We start from the raw sequence: 14,489 nt of genomic DNA, 5'->3' as shown, positions 1-14,489 counted from the left end.
TACAGGCGAGTGAAAAACAACGTCGCACAATGGCTCCGACTAGCCGCAGCCGCTGGGCGCAGAAAACAAAAGTGTTGTGTTGTTTTTCCACCAGGTTTCCAGGCACTACAAAGAGGGCCACTGTGTTCCTGACCGCAAGTCGCTCAACACCAGATTCTTCACAGCGATGACATTTCCAAGAGTTAACCCTAGAGCTCTGCAGGGACGCTAATGACCCCGCGATGCAGGTTTTATTAAAATGATGATGTGTGTTAAGTTCCTGAGACTCTAGAAGAGGCGAGTGCCGAGGGGTTTCTCTACAACTACTGAGGCAGTTTTTATTATTGTACACTGTTATTAATGAAGGTTCTGCTCAGGTACATTTTTCATTCATCAAGGCGCAAGCAGCGTAAACGTTCCCTCAAAGCTCCAGCAGTGGGTTTAAGGTCTGATTGTGGAGCTTAAATCAGTTCCTCCAGGTGAAAAGTTGGTATTTGTTCCTTTTCATAACCGAATGTTTTAAAACAGAGCAGTAGAGGTGGGGTGTGTGGAGTCAGTCCAGCTTAGAACAGATCATCTCAGTGGATGATGGTTCAGTTATGTTCCCTGACTGAAGGTACTGAGATGGACCAATTAGCCTTGAGGGAACCACCCCAGTGACAGGAGGGGTTCTGCAGTTGTTTTGTACTTTTTTCACAGACAAGTTTTCAAATAGAACCACAAAACTTAGCAGGACCGTATGCCGATACAGGAATAGTGCTTGCTTCTATAGGACGGATCGCGTGTTCAGCTCTCGTACTGCATTCGTTTACACACGATTTTAGCTGCCCATCCTTTTCTACTGCTATTTTATGTTTTAAACTGTCCTACCATGTAATTGTCTGTGTTTCGTGTGTTTTGTTTTTTTCCGTTTCTTTTGTATGACTTGTTTTGTTGACTGTTGTAATGTATAGTTTGTCTACTGAACCCCCGGAAGATTAGTGGCTATCATGATAGCAGCTAACGGGGATACTACAAAAAAATAAATCAATAAATAAATAAACATCCACCACTGCATTTACAGATTATGGCTGAAACATCAGGTAAGGGAACAGAAGTGCAAAGTCAAACAGAGCGTACTTTAAGTTATTTTGTCCCAATAAATGCCTCTGAGGTGGTTCTGGGATAGGATGTAGTTTCGGCTGTCACTACAGCAGAGAGAATCCCAACCCCAGCATTAAAGATTATTTATCCTTTCATTTTCCCCCCACTTTTCTATTATGTTAGGATGTTAAGCATTTAAGAAATTGTCTGTTGCACTTCGCCTGAAGTTCTGTCCATAAGCGACTCAAAGCATGATGAGATGCAGGAATGAGCTGGATAGCTGAGATGCTGAGAAACATCTAAATAACACAAAACACGTCTCCCACACCGTCCCTCACAGGCATTACACACTAAAGCAATGAGCCACAAGAGGTCATGCGTTACTGCAATTTTATCACGGGGAAGGGTGTTGTTAGGCATGACGCCAAGCAATGGGCAACAGAAAATATGATAAAATACACAATTGTTCATTTAAATCAACATAAATACATCTTTTTTAATTATTTTTGTTTCTAATTTAATATTAATGATCAAGATAAAGTATTCCACCGAGAAATGTCGTTCCTTTAGAGGGTGGTATCGTTGCCAAGCAACCATGGACCACTGAATGAGGAGAATGTCTGGTCGCCCATCGCTGTGCACTGCAGTTATTTCATGTTACAACAACGAACATATGATAAAACAGCACTGTTTAATGCAAAAACCTTTGCTTTATAAGAACTTTCTGGTCACTAAATTACCACCACGGGACTTATACAGCACAAGTCTGTGTCCTCACGCTGGGGCTGAATCCCAAACAGCTCCCTGCTCCCTACATAGTGCACTACGTAGGGACTTAAATACTGGATCCTGCAGCCCAACAGAGCAAAAATACAGCTGAGAAACAGCCGTTTGGGACCCAGAAACATCTACACTCGATAAATGATGCACTGTCTGGCTGTAAAGGCTAGAATTTCTAGACTTTTATAGCTATCATGCTGTTTAGGGAATACAGTCTGGGTTTGAAGAGACTTCTGATTGAAACATGAACATTTGAAGCGTTTAATCCATTCAAGTGACACTTTTAGACTTTCATGCTGCCGTTTTACTGTTAATCAAACCGTAAGTGCTTTAATTCAAACGCCTGTGATATTAATGACGGAGGTGTTTAGGCTGTTGGCTCTTTTAGTTCTTTTAACATGAGCTGTCAGCCCCTCAGTTTAAACAAAAAACAGGTTCTTACTTCATCAGTACCCTCGGTGCTCCATGCGAGCAGCATGAGAGTCAAAGATTATTCCTTTAACAGCAGAAGGGTTTTTCATGCTGTGGCGCAACGATACAGAGTTCAGTCGCTATGAGGTGTTATGCACAGCTATGCAATATCGTGGATTTTGCAACAACTTTTAAACCAACTTTAGTCCAAAACCTTCTCAAATCTGTCTTAAAACGGAGTGTCAGCCATCAGGCAGTGAATTCATAACCATTTCATGTAGGAACTTTCTGTGAGGGAGCTTTTAGAGGTGGACGTCTGGTTCCTATCACCACCACTGTGAACGATTCTGACTTGGTAAGTTCCTCTAGAACACCAAGCCACTCTTAATGACTTTGTTTCCATGTTAAAGTAATTTATTAAGGCATTTTGAATAACACCCTTTAAATAAGAGCAGGTATTGTTACTGTATCTCCCAAAACCGGAAACAATGTACTTACAGCTAAAGACGGTGATCCTTTGTTGATGATTAAGCTCTATTATTGCTTTGTTATGATCTCAATGATTCATTTACATTTACGGCATTTTGGCTGACGCTCTTACCAGAGCGACTTACAGTTTGATCATTTTACACAAGTAGGCGAAGGTGGTGTTAGGAGTCTTGCCCAAGGACTATTGGTATAGTGTAGGGTGCTTACCCAGGTGGGGGATTGAACCCTAGGCTACAGTGTAGAAGGCAGAGATGTTAACCACTACACTATCCCAACCAATACAAAGAGACAAAGAGATTCAAAGAGACATCCACAAGGAGAGCAAAGCAGATTCGAGCTAAGTCGTGTTTTTCCCAAGCGCTCAATAGCTTCGTTTAACAAGGCCGTTAAAAAACAGGACCTGAGCTAAAGTGCTTAAAGGCTGGAGAGGGAACGTGGGAGGCTCCCTGAGCTGAGCCGATGTTAACGTGTCTGCGGCGAGGCACAACACTCAGAATCATTTTTCATTAAGAATGCACAACAGTGATAGCCCTCATTTGTCAAGTGACAAACACTTAAAAAAGCCACTTTAAACATGATACTCCTACAACTTAATACATACACGCAAGGTCACGCTGAAGACGGACTGTCTCTAAACATCTTTTACAGCTGTGTGTTCCCGTTGCCCAGAAAAGGAAAACAATTACAAAAGATGTGTTAGACGTGAGGCTAACCTTGCATAATCGTGTGCATAGAAGCCAGAGCTTTGTGAGCCAGTTTGTCGACAGTCCAGTAATTCTTACAATCTACATGTCGCTGTTGTAACAAAACCCTGTATTTCTGAAACGGCCGTTACAAAAGAAGGTGAAAATGTTCTTCACTTCAACACACAGTGCTGTGAAAAAGTCACAGACCACTCGTTATTTCTTTCATTTCCAGTTTTTTCCAAATTTTTAAAATTATTTAATTGGTTGATGTATTGAAAAAATTGTGCATCAAGTACATCATGTCAGCTATACGACTCCTTAATCAATGCTTTGAGCCCGACTGCATAACAGCAAACTTGAAAACATTCACCGAAAAACAAAACAAATGTTGGGACACTAAATTCATGGACACTTTAAATCCCAAAAAAACAAACACGAAAAATGTACTGAAGTGGTGGAAAAAGACTGGACGGGTTAAAAACCTGCCATGCTCTGATTCTGACCATTCAAAAAACAACATCCAAAAAGCCCAGCTAACCATCAGAGCATTCATGCCTTAAAGCTGACATCCAAAAGAACAGATATACAACACATTTATGAGCCAATTTAATGCTAAATACTGACCTCCATAAAGGAAGAAGACACTGACGTTTGTTCCATTAATGTTTCAGAACTTTCAGTGAGTTTTCAGTTCAAGCTCAGGGTCATTTCGAGTTTCAGTTAGTAAACGTGATTGTTACTGCTGGTTGTTTTAACTTTTCTGATAGATACAAATTAATAAATTGAATCATTGAAATGATATGGCATCACAGGCAGTTTCTTGAAGCTACAAAGAAAACTAGGCTCCTAACAACCACCTGGAAGAGCTGGTCAACACCAACACTGTCCCCATCAGATAAACAGACCTTAAAGCTTCTGTCTTTGAGAGAGAGGAGAACATCAAGCTGCTTCAGATCTGAAAACATCCACAGGTGTTTCTGTCCATCCTTCCACTGTGAGAAGACCACTCAGCGCTGTGGATCTGAAAGGACGTGTAGCTGTGAAGAAGCTCCAACACTTCAAAAAACAGTGTCTTAGTAAGTGAAAAAACCTTAAATCTAATGAATATATGTAATATTTCTCATTGTGAGATTGTAGCATGAATATTGTAAGATTATTTAAGTTTTTAGTTGGTTTGAGGAATTTTATCTTATGAAAGTGTCTTATTCGACTGGCAGATCATTTCACTGGTTTCCAGCCTGATTTCTTTAAATAAGCAAAGTGGTCCGCATCATTTTTCAAACCAAGTAAAATGATCTTCCAATGGAATATGACACTTTTACTAGATAAAATTACTTAAATCAAGTACAAATGTCTAGAAAAAGGCTAAAGAATCCTATAACACACCTACATCACTTTGCTAATGAGAAATATCAGATATATTGTCTACATTTAAGATGTTTTCGCTTCCTAAGATATAATTTTTTTTTGGAGTGTACGTCTTGGAGCGTTATGGATCACGAGGAACAGAAAGCGCAACCAACTTCCGAGACTGAACTACGGGAAAACATTCCTGCAGATTTCTTAGAAACGCTGCAAGCAAGTCTCCCAAAAAAAGATTTTGGATGTCCAGTGGAAAAACGGCCTTAATTAAAATAATCTGTGTCTTGATGGAGACGCAATCAACAATAAATGGAGACCTTTCCAAGTTACAGTGCGAATGCGCCGCCTGAGATTACAAATGGGTGTTCCTTGTATAAGCGCTGTTACTAATATTATGGCAGACACTGGAGCTTTCCTGACCCCAGACTTGGAAAAGAACAAAACTCTGGCTACTATGAGATCAAAGGCAATCTATCAGATGCCAGAGGGCAGATCCATTATCTGCATGCTTTTCCACCGTCCTGTCCCTCACAATCCGACAAACAGAAAAAAAATCTGGCCTTTTCAAAGGCAAAGCGGGCTAATCAAACAGCCCGCAATTTTTCTTCCTCTGCTGAGCCTCTCGCATGCTGACAAATGTCACCCTGTAAAAATTCCACTGTGCTGTCGCTCCCTTAAAGTCATGCAGCTGTGCTGGCTGAGATTTTGGACTGCAGGGTTGCCAGATTCACACTCGGCTGAGAGGAAAAAAACAAAGCAGAACTGGCTCTGCAGAGGATTACAGAGTAAAGCTGGAATAGAGAAAGTAGGACTGAATTTCTCAGACTCAAAAAAACTCAAAATCTGGGACAATTCAGAATAAAAAAAATACACTAGGATTGTTTTGGGCCGTTAGATTTGAAAACAGCAGAGGCGTTTATTGTGGCCAACACTGACGTATATCAACGCACTGATGCATTCACTCCTACAGTAATGGAGGAAAAAGAGCAATCACTAATCCCCTAAACCTGCCAGGGCTTTATTAAGCCCTTTAACTGTGGGCTTATTATTCAGTACTACTATAAATTACTGAGCAGTACAATGAGAGTTATACACATATGCAGCGTGCCAGATACTATTGCTAGACAGAATGGCAAAAAATGCTCAGACAAGTCTTGAAATACTTCCTCATTTTGCAAGAAAAGCCCATTTAGGTACGGTACAGCATAGTTACTAAAACCAACAAGTTAAATAAGAAACCGCTAACCAGTCATACTTGCTACGACACTTCGTTTACTTAATTACCGGTCAAAACAGCCACTACGCACAAGTTCTTTTGTTTTTCAGGACATTTTGTGAGGAGATTAGATACAAGATAATACATGCACAAGTAATGAGAAAACCCAGGGGAAAGTAAAAAACAGGAGTTTCCAAAAATGGAATACAAAAAAAGAGAAAATGGGACTCCTAACAACCACCTGGAAGACCTGGTAGACACCAAAACTGCTCCCACAAACTTGATTCCCATAACCCATTTTGTGTGTTATTCACAGCAGTTACGACTGTCTCATTTGCAACATAACACGGCAAGAGCCCGAGATCAGTTCAGAGATCAGGAGGAGACAAACTCCTTCGTTCTAGACTCTGTTACTCTGTGTCAGGAATTCATAGTTATTCTGACAATCAGGGGAAAAAAACTTGATTCTTACCTTGTAAACGAGACCAAGATCATGACTATAGCCCAAAGTATGTGGGAACAGAGCTTCTTCTATGTGGGGTATGCCGTTTCAGGCAAAAACGGAGTCAAAGTTTGAAAGCTTGTCAGAGGAGCCCATGCTTAGTTACATTACATTAGAGATGCACCAATACCACTGTTTCCCCCTCCGATACAGATCCCATATAACCTAAATCACCTGATATTATACAATTCCATTTTTTAAATATTTTATTTTGGTAAAATCTCTCTCACACATAACGTATACTTAGCTTGGCTAGATGGCATCCACTTGTTGAATTATATTTATTATATGCTTACTTTTGTATATTTACTACATATATTTAGTATCCACTGTTACATAATTAGTACTAAGAATCATGTTTAACGACTTAAGTAAATGTAAAATATCTTAAAAACAGAGCCGAACAGTAAACAGATAAACCTGTGGAGTTTCTCTGGCTCAAAAAACGGAGCCGAACATTGTGTCACACCCAAATTTGTTCACGTTGTCAGTATCAGTGACTTTAAATGATTTTTTTCTGGTTTGGTTGAAACGAGGGGCTTCGAGACCCCACTGCTGCCTGTTACAGCCGACTAAAAGAGGTGCACCGCAGGCAGGGTTAGTGGACGAATAGGCCCTGCTACCGGGCTGCTATGCTAAAGACTAAATCAAGACTAAAGGCTATCATTACGCCGAGAGTCTGGCGTTTCCTTCCGCTCTCAAGATAACATTAACTCAGAATGTGAGTGACCACACAGCGGCAGACGAGCGGCTCAGCCATTCAGGTAAGTGGCTCTAGTAGCCTGTCTATAAGCATCAAAAACTGCTGTTACAGATTCTACCATGAGCATTTTTACTGCTGCTTGTCGTCCCACACCGCCGACGTGGTCTTAAGTTCGGTCTACGTCAACAACTGCTTTGTGGTATCGGTCACAGGTATTGGTATCCCCATCACCGATACTGATTGCGTTGAAGAGCCAGTTTCGGGACCAAAGCCGATATAGTATCAGTACAACACTAGTTACATGTGCCAAGCTACCAATTTCCTACATTGAACCAGACCAGTGCTGCACCTCTAGTTAGAAGACAGAAACTTGCCATTTGGGGGTAAAATCAGCCTAAAATAAAGCACAGCAACACTGATATTTCCCTGAACTCATATTTCAGCATCTATTTTTCTCAAATGGACAATGTAATTGGTATTTTCAGTCATAGGTATGTTTTCATATACTTCCTGGAGGTTCAAAGGGCAAACCGGTAATGTCTCACCAGGACAACACATATTTTGCAATTTGCTTGTATTTAGGTTACATAGTTAGAAGTATTAAGGACTGAAGTGTGAACTCACACACAAACCCTTAGAGTTTAAGGAGTTAATGTGAAAACCAATATAAAAGAAAGAGAAGATGTGCCCTTGAGGTGCACCGGGCATGCCCTCTCCAAGGCCTCTAACTAAGGAAAACGAAGCGCTTGTGTGCTCTCTGGGTGATAAGAGGCGGGATGGAAGCGCAGTCATTAAATTTGCCATCCCTTCCTCAGCCGAGATAAGGGGAAACTCATTCAGCCAAGACAACCCCTCGCGATTAAAGGGCTAATTCACCGGCCGTCAGTCAAGCCTGAGAGAAACCGGCTTTAACGCCTGTCAAAAATGGAACTAAAAGAACAATAAGCGGTGTTCCCTCAACATGGACCAGCACAGCAGCTCCTATTTAAATTCTTTTGTGGGCAAAATTGCAATCCGAAGCTTTCAGATTCATTAGAGGGGGTCAGAGTCGAATGAACACTCTAAATGCATGTGATGCTTCAGATATAAAAAGGGGATAAATCTGTAACTTCAACTTTGCCGGTCATCAGTACAAGGTTGTAGTAGCTCTGCAAAGTTAGCCTGCGAGCAATAATGTATCACTGCTGTTGGAAACAAACCTCCTATCTCCACTTCTGTTGTTTAAAAACTTTCGTTTTCATAATTTAAACGTCAGTCACTCCTTAGGTTGTGTATAAATTTCATGATAAACGGACCAATAGATACGGGGTCTGGTTACATTTACTGATATTTAAAGTAAATTATATATTTGTCTTCTCCTGTGTAGTTACCATTTTGGAGGTACAAGGTTTGTACTGAGGGTAATAATATATAAACACAATATTGCTTAGATATGGCCATTTAAATGTAAAAAAGACAAATTAATTAGTACATTCTAGTACATTCTCTGCCCACAAATGCATTCTGTCATAGCAACGGTTTTGTACAAGCTTCAGCAACGACATTGGCAAAAATTCTATTCCGCCTAATGCTGGAGTTTGAATGACTGAATGAATAACCGACTCTAAATGTAGGTATTGTGATATAAACCGAGTCTGTTCTACAGTTTCTCATTAGGCTGAATGAATAACCGGCTCTAAATGTAGGTATTGTGATATAAACCGAGTCCGTTCTACAGTTTCTCATTAGACTGAATGAATAACCGGCTCTAAATGTAGGTATTGTGATATAAACCGAGTCCGTTCTACAGTTTCTCATTAGGCTGAATGAATAACCGACTCTAAATGTAGGTATTGTGATATAAACCGAGTCCGTTCTACAGTTTCTCATTAGGCTGAATGAATAACCGGCTCTAAATGTAGGTATTGTGATATAAACCGAGTCCGTTCTACAGTTTCTCATTAGACTGAATGAATAACCGACTCTAAATGTAGGTATTGTGATATAAACCGAGTCCGTTCTACAGTTTCTCATTAGACTGAATGAATAACCGACTCTAAATGTAGGTATTGTGATATAAACCGAGTCCGTTCTACAGTTTCTCATTAGGCTGAATGAATAACCGGCTCTAAATGTAGGTATTGTGATATAAACCGAGTCCGTTCTACAGTTTCTCATTAGACTGAATGAATAACCGGCTCTAAATGTAGGTATTGTGATATAAACCGAGTCCGTTCTACAGTTTCTCATTAGACTGAATGAATAACCGGCTCTAAATGTAGGTATTGTGATATAAACCGAGTCCGTTCTACAGTTTCTCATTAGACTGAATGAATAACCGTCTCTAAATGTAGGTATTGTGATATAAACCGAGTCCGTTCTACAGTTTCTCATTAGACTGAATGAATAACCGACTCTAAATGTAGGTATTGTGATATAAACCGAGTCTGTTCTACAGTTTCTCATTAGGCTGAATGAATAACCGACTCTAAATGTAGGTATTGTGATATAAACCGAGTCCGTTCTACAGTTTCTCGTTAGACTGAATGAATAACCGACTCTAAATGTAGGTATTGTCATATAAACCGAGTCCGTTCTACAGTTTCTCGTTAGACTGAATGAATAACCGACTCTAAATGTAGGTATTGTCATATAAACCGAGTCCGTTCTACAGTTTCTCGTTAGACTGAATGAATAACCGACTCTAAATGTAGGTATTGTCATATAAACCGAGTCCGTTCTACAGTTTCTCGTTAGACTGAATGAATAACCGACTCTAAATGTAGGTATTGTGATATAAACCGAGTCCGTTCTACAGTTTCTCGTTAGACTGAATGAATAACCGACTCTAAATGTAGGTATTGTGATATAAACCGAGTCCGTTCTACAGTTTCTCATTAGACTGAATGAATAACCGACTCTAAATGTAGGTATTGTGATATAAACCGAGTCTGTTCTACAGTTTCTCATTAGACTGAATGAATAACCGGCTCTAAATGTAGGTATTGTGATATAAACCGAGTCTGTTCTACAGTTTCTCATTAGACTGAATGAATAACCGACTCTAAATGTAGGTATTGTGATATAAACCGAGTCTGTTCTACAGTTTCTCATTAAGCTGAATGAATAACCGGCTCTAAATGTAGGTATTGTGATATAAACCGAGTCCGTTCTACAGTTTCTCGTTAGGCTGAATGAATAACCGGCTCTAAATGTAGGTATTGTGATATAAACCGAGTCTGTTCTACAGTTTCTCATTAGGCTGAATGAATAACCGGCTCTAAATGTAGGTATTGTGATATAAACCGAGTCTGTTCTACAGTTTCTCATTAGGCTGAATGAATAACCGACTCTAAATGTAGGTATTGTGATATAAACCGAGTCCGTTCTACAGTTTCTCATTAGGCTGAATGAATAACCGGCTCTAAATGTAGGTATTGTGATATAAACCGAGTCTGTTCTACAGTTTCTCATTAGGCTGAATGAATAACCGACTCTAAATGTAGGTATTGTGATATAAACCGAGTCCGTTCTACAGTTTCTCATTAGGCTGAATGAATAACCGACTCTAAATGTAGGTATTGTGATATAAACCGAGTCCGTTCTACAGTTTCTCATTAGGCTGAATGAATAACCGACTCTAAATGTAGGTATTGTGATATAAACCGAGTCCGTTCTACAGTTTCTCATTAGGCTGAATGAATAACCGATTCTAAATGTAGGTATTGTGATATAAACCGAGTCCGTTCTACAGTTTCTCATTAAGCTGAATGAATAACCGGCTCTAAATGTAGGTATTGTGATATAAACCGAGTCCGTTCTACAGTTTCTCATTAGACTGAATGAATAACCGACTCTAAATGTAGGTATTGTGATATAAACCGAGTCCGTTGTACAGTTTCTCATTAGATTGAAAGGAATTTTTGCCAGTATTATGTAAAGCCTGTCTAGGCCAGCAACATACGTTATGAAACAATGCATTTGCTGGCTGTTACATCATGAGAGGCCTCATTTTCTCCCCATCAGTTAAACTACTGCTCTCACCAGTTTCTCTTTGAAGATCATCTGTCTCAGCCATTTAAAGTCCAGAGGTTTAAAGGCGGAGAACACGAAGAGGGAATCTTTCTCATAGTGCTCTGGTTTCTGGATGGCACCCTCAGGGTAGGTTATCCTCATAGTGGTTTTAGTGCCCACATCTCTGGTATAACCACTAACTGGAGCCTCATTTAACCTAGGAAGAAATGAACATAAGAACATATATTTTGAAATTAAGTAACAGATATTTTAAAAATGCTTTTAAAATATGTCAAACTGCATAAATACAAATTACATGTATGGCGCTGTGCAAAATTCATGAAGAACGTAGTTAGAAGACCAAAGATGCCATCAACCTCCACTGTAGAGTCAAAAACTGTTCCCATAGTCTTACTGTGTTAGTTATGGTTTCTTTTTTTATTTTTTTTTACCTGGTATCTAATTCACAACAGCTACACTGCACAGAACACTTGTGATTTTGGCCTTTACAACACCATTCACTCCACTCTGAGCTCTGAGATATGAGTCTGTTTTCTAAATGTTGTAATTTGAACATCAGTTGGCGACAACTAAGCCTGTACTACAGTGTAGCTGTAGCTCCAAACATTACAGAACAGAGCCAATGAACGGTGTTCGTTCACTCAACTTTGCTCTTTCTAATAATCCGTTAATAATCCGACTAACACCTCAATTGGAATAAAATCCGTCCATGTAAACACCTCAATCAGAATAGACTAGTCAGATTGAGACATTTCAGAAGACAGTTTCTATCTGATTGAACGAGGTGGGTAATCCTGTAAATAACCCGTTAAATAGATGAATAATATCCGTGTAAACGCCTGTATCCCATTACATTCCCTATCGGAAAGTCTAAGTCCGTTCTGCTTGTGCGTCGCGTCACAGTGAGAGTTTATACCGTTCAACACGGCGGAGCAGAAACTGGTCTGCAGAGGAGACGAAGTTCATGCTCTGATCTTTAAAAGACGGCGGTGGGACGGACGTCCAGCTTGCGTGTCTCAAAACACGACGTCTTCCTCTCGGCCTTCTTTAATAAGGACATGTGAAGGACGTCATTTTAAAGTAAGTAAAAACACAAGCACTGCTCACTGCTGCTCATCTCACTCTGACTGGACTCACATGATGTTCGTTGTTATGGTAACATCTACACTAAGTGGTTTTCTACGCATGCGTGTAATTTTAGATCTGATTACTTGTAGTGAGCATGTAAAACTGAGATTTTTCATCAGATTTTTGAGTAGAGTGAACAAAAACACCTCAGTCTGAATCTGCATTCTGAATTTATTCAATCAGATAGGCAAAAATCTTGTAAACATAACCAGTGTAGTTCCTGTTAACCAAAACCTAACAAGTTCTGTGGTAAGCAAATCTATTAACTATACGAATGCCTACCAGCTCCTCTCTTTTAGTTGGAGCACTGTTTGACTTTTAGCAATTGTTGTTAGATTGCTGTTTTGCTTTTTATTGAATGTTTCACTGTTATGCATATTTACACCTTTTTTTTTGGTATTACCGTATATCGCAGTAATATCTGGAGACAGTTTGACAAAAGTGGATGCCACCCATCCGTACCACCCACAAATTAGACCATAATGTCTGCTAATACTCACCTCACCACAATATCATACTCGTCAATACGGGAGCCCAAAGACTTATTGGCGAGGATTCCCCCATTTCCTACGATTATGCATCTTTTACAGCTCAAACTGCAAAAGATGAAACACAAGAAAGCACAAAATCAATTTTTTTGCTAATCATTATTGCAGTCTTGGCTTGCAGCGCTGATATTGCAGGCAGCAGCAATGTCCTCTAACCTAATAACCCCTCACACAATGACAGATTCTGGATTTTAAACTTTATGCTGGTAACAACCTGGATGGTCCTTTTCTTCTTTGTCCCAGAGAACACAATGTCCATTATTTTCATAAACAATGTAAGCACACCTCAGATGAGCTAGAGTCCAAAGAAGTCGGCAGCGATATCCATGCAGCAGTATCCATCAGAGAAAGGTGCAGTTTTTCATGCAATTATGTCTAAGGACCTAAAGGTAACCGTCATTCAGTTTGGAATTTCAGCCTTGCATGTTACGCACAGACATTCCTCAGGATTCCCTGAATTTTCTGATGAACATGAATTTTCATGTTCAGGGTTCAATCGCTGTGAGGTGGTCATAGATGTGTGTGTGTGTGTATATATATATATATATATATATATATATATATATATATATATACACACACACACACACATATATATACACACACACACTACAACAGCTTTGATTGTGGCTCAGCCAATCAGATTTTAGTACGGGGACAATCTGTTTTATAATAGTATATAATAATGTTTTTTTAACTGTTGGATTTTTTGATGATGCAATTTTGGCAAAGTGGTGAGAATAGACCCATCCTTACTCATAAAAGACAAAACGGCCATTCCTGGACGCTCAATTTATACCTGAGCATGTTTAAGATGTTGTTTAAACATTTCACAACTTCTTTGGAACCTGTTTCAAGCATCGGTTTCCGGATACATGCACATTTAAAGAACAGTGAATGCTGATAAGGTAAACACTTAAAATTTCTTCAAGGGTTCTTTAGTAAAGAAAATGGTTCTAAACAGAACCATGAACACTCAAAATACCCTATGCACGACTGAAAGGTTCTTTACACCATAAAATGGTTCTTCAGACTGATGGAGATGGTTCTACATAGATCCTAAAACCTGCAGGTTTCACATCATAACAATAAAAGAACCCTTTCTGGTGCTATACAGAACCCTTTCCAAAAAGGTTCTATACATGAAAAGAGTTCTCTTATTGTTACGATGTGAAGCCGTAGTTTTAGGATCCACGTAGAACCATCTACAGCACATTCTTCATCAATCTGAAGAACCCTTTTATGATGCAAAGAACCTTTTAATCATGTAGAGGGTACTTTGAGTGTTCATGGCTCTGTATAGAACCATTTTCTTTACCAAAGAACCCTTAAAGAATCATTATATTTAAGTGTGTAAAGCACTGAATAGTTTGTACTGTTTTTAATATTTTTTGCCATATATTTTATGCAAGTCAAAGTAGATTTATAAATATAATATATTCTGAAATGGGTTTGTACACCGATCAGGCACAACATCATGACCCCCACGGACCCTCACAGAGCAGGTACTGTTTGGATGTTGGATCATTCTCAGCACTGCGGTAACACTGACGTGGTGGTGGTGTGTTAGTGTGTGTTGCACTAGTAT

General features: G+C 39.5%; 1 protein-coding gene across 8 annotated transcripts in view; it reads right to left on the bottom strand.

The window, feature by feature from the left end:
* Positions 1-14,489, bottom strand: part of st3gal3b (ST3 beta-galactoside alpha-2,3-sialyltransferase 3b) — a 99,818-nt gene that overhangs the window by 35,603 nt on the left and 49,726 nt on the right. For all 8 annotated transcript variants that reach the window (XM_037530930.1, XM_037530931.1, XM_037530932.1 and 5 more), the window contains 2 exons: positions 12,854-12,949; positions 11,235-11,421 (listed from right to left, as the gene is read on the bottom strand). In XM_037530930.1, coding sequence (XP_037386827.1) covers positions 11,235-11,421; positions 12,854-12,949 — 283 coding nt within the window. The remainder of the gene's footprint in view (positions 1-11,234; positions 11,422-12,853; positions 12,950-14,489) is intronic.

The sequence above is a fragment of the Pygocentrus nattereri genome, chromosome 19 (assembly GCF_015220715.1).
Source record: "Pygocentrus nattereri isolate fPygNat1 chromosome 19, fPygNat1.pri, whole genome shotgun sequence".
Taxonomy (NCBI): Eukaryota; Metazoa; Chordata; class Actinopteri; order Characiformes; family Serrasalmidae; genus Pygocentrus; species Pygocentrus nattereri.
The sequence above is the reverse complement of the archived record's forward strand: the minus strand, read 5'-3'. Positions and strand labels throughout refer to the sequence as shown.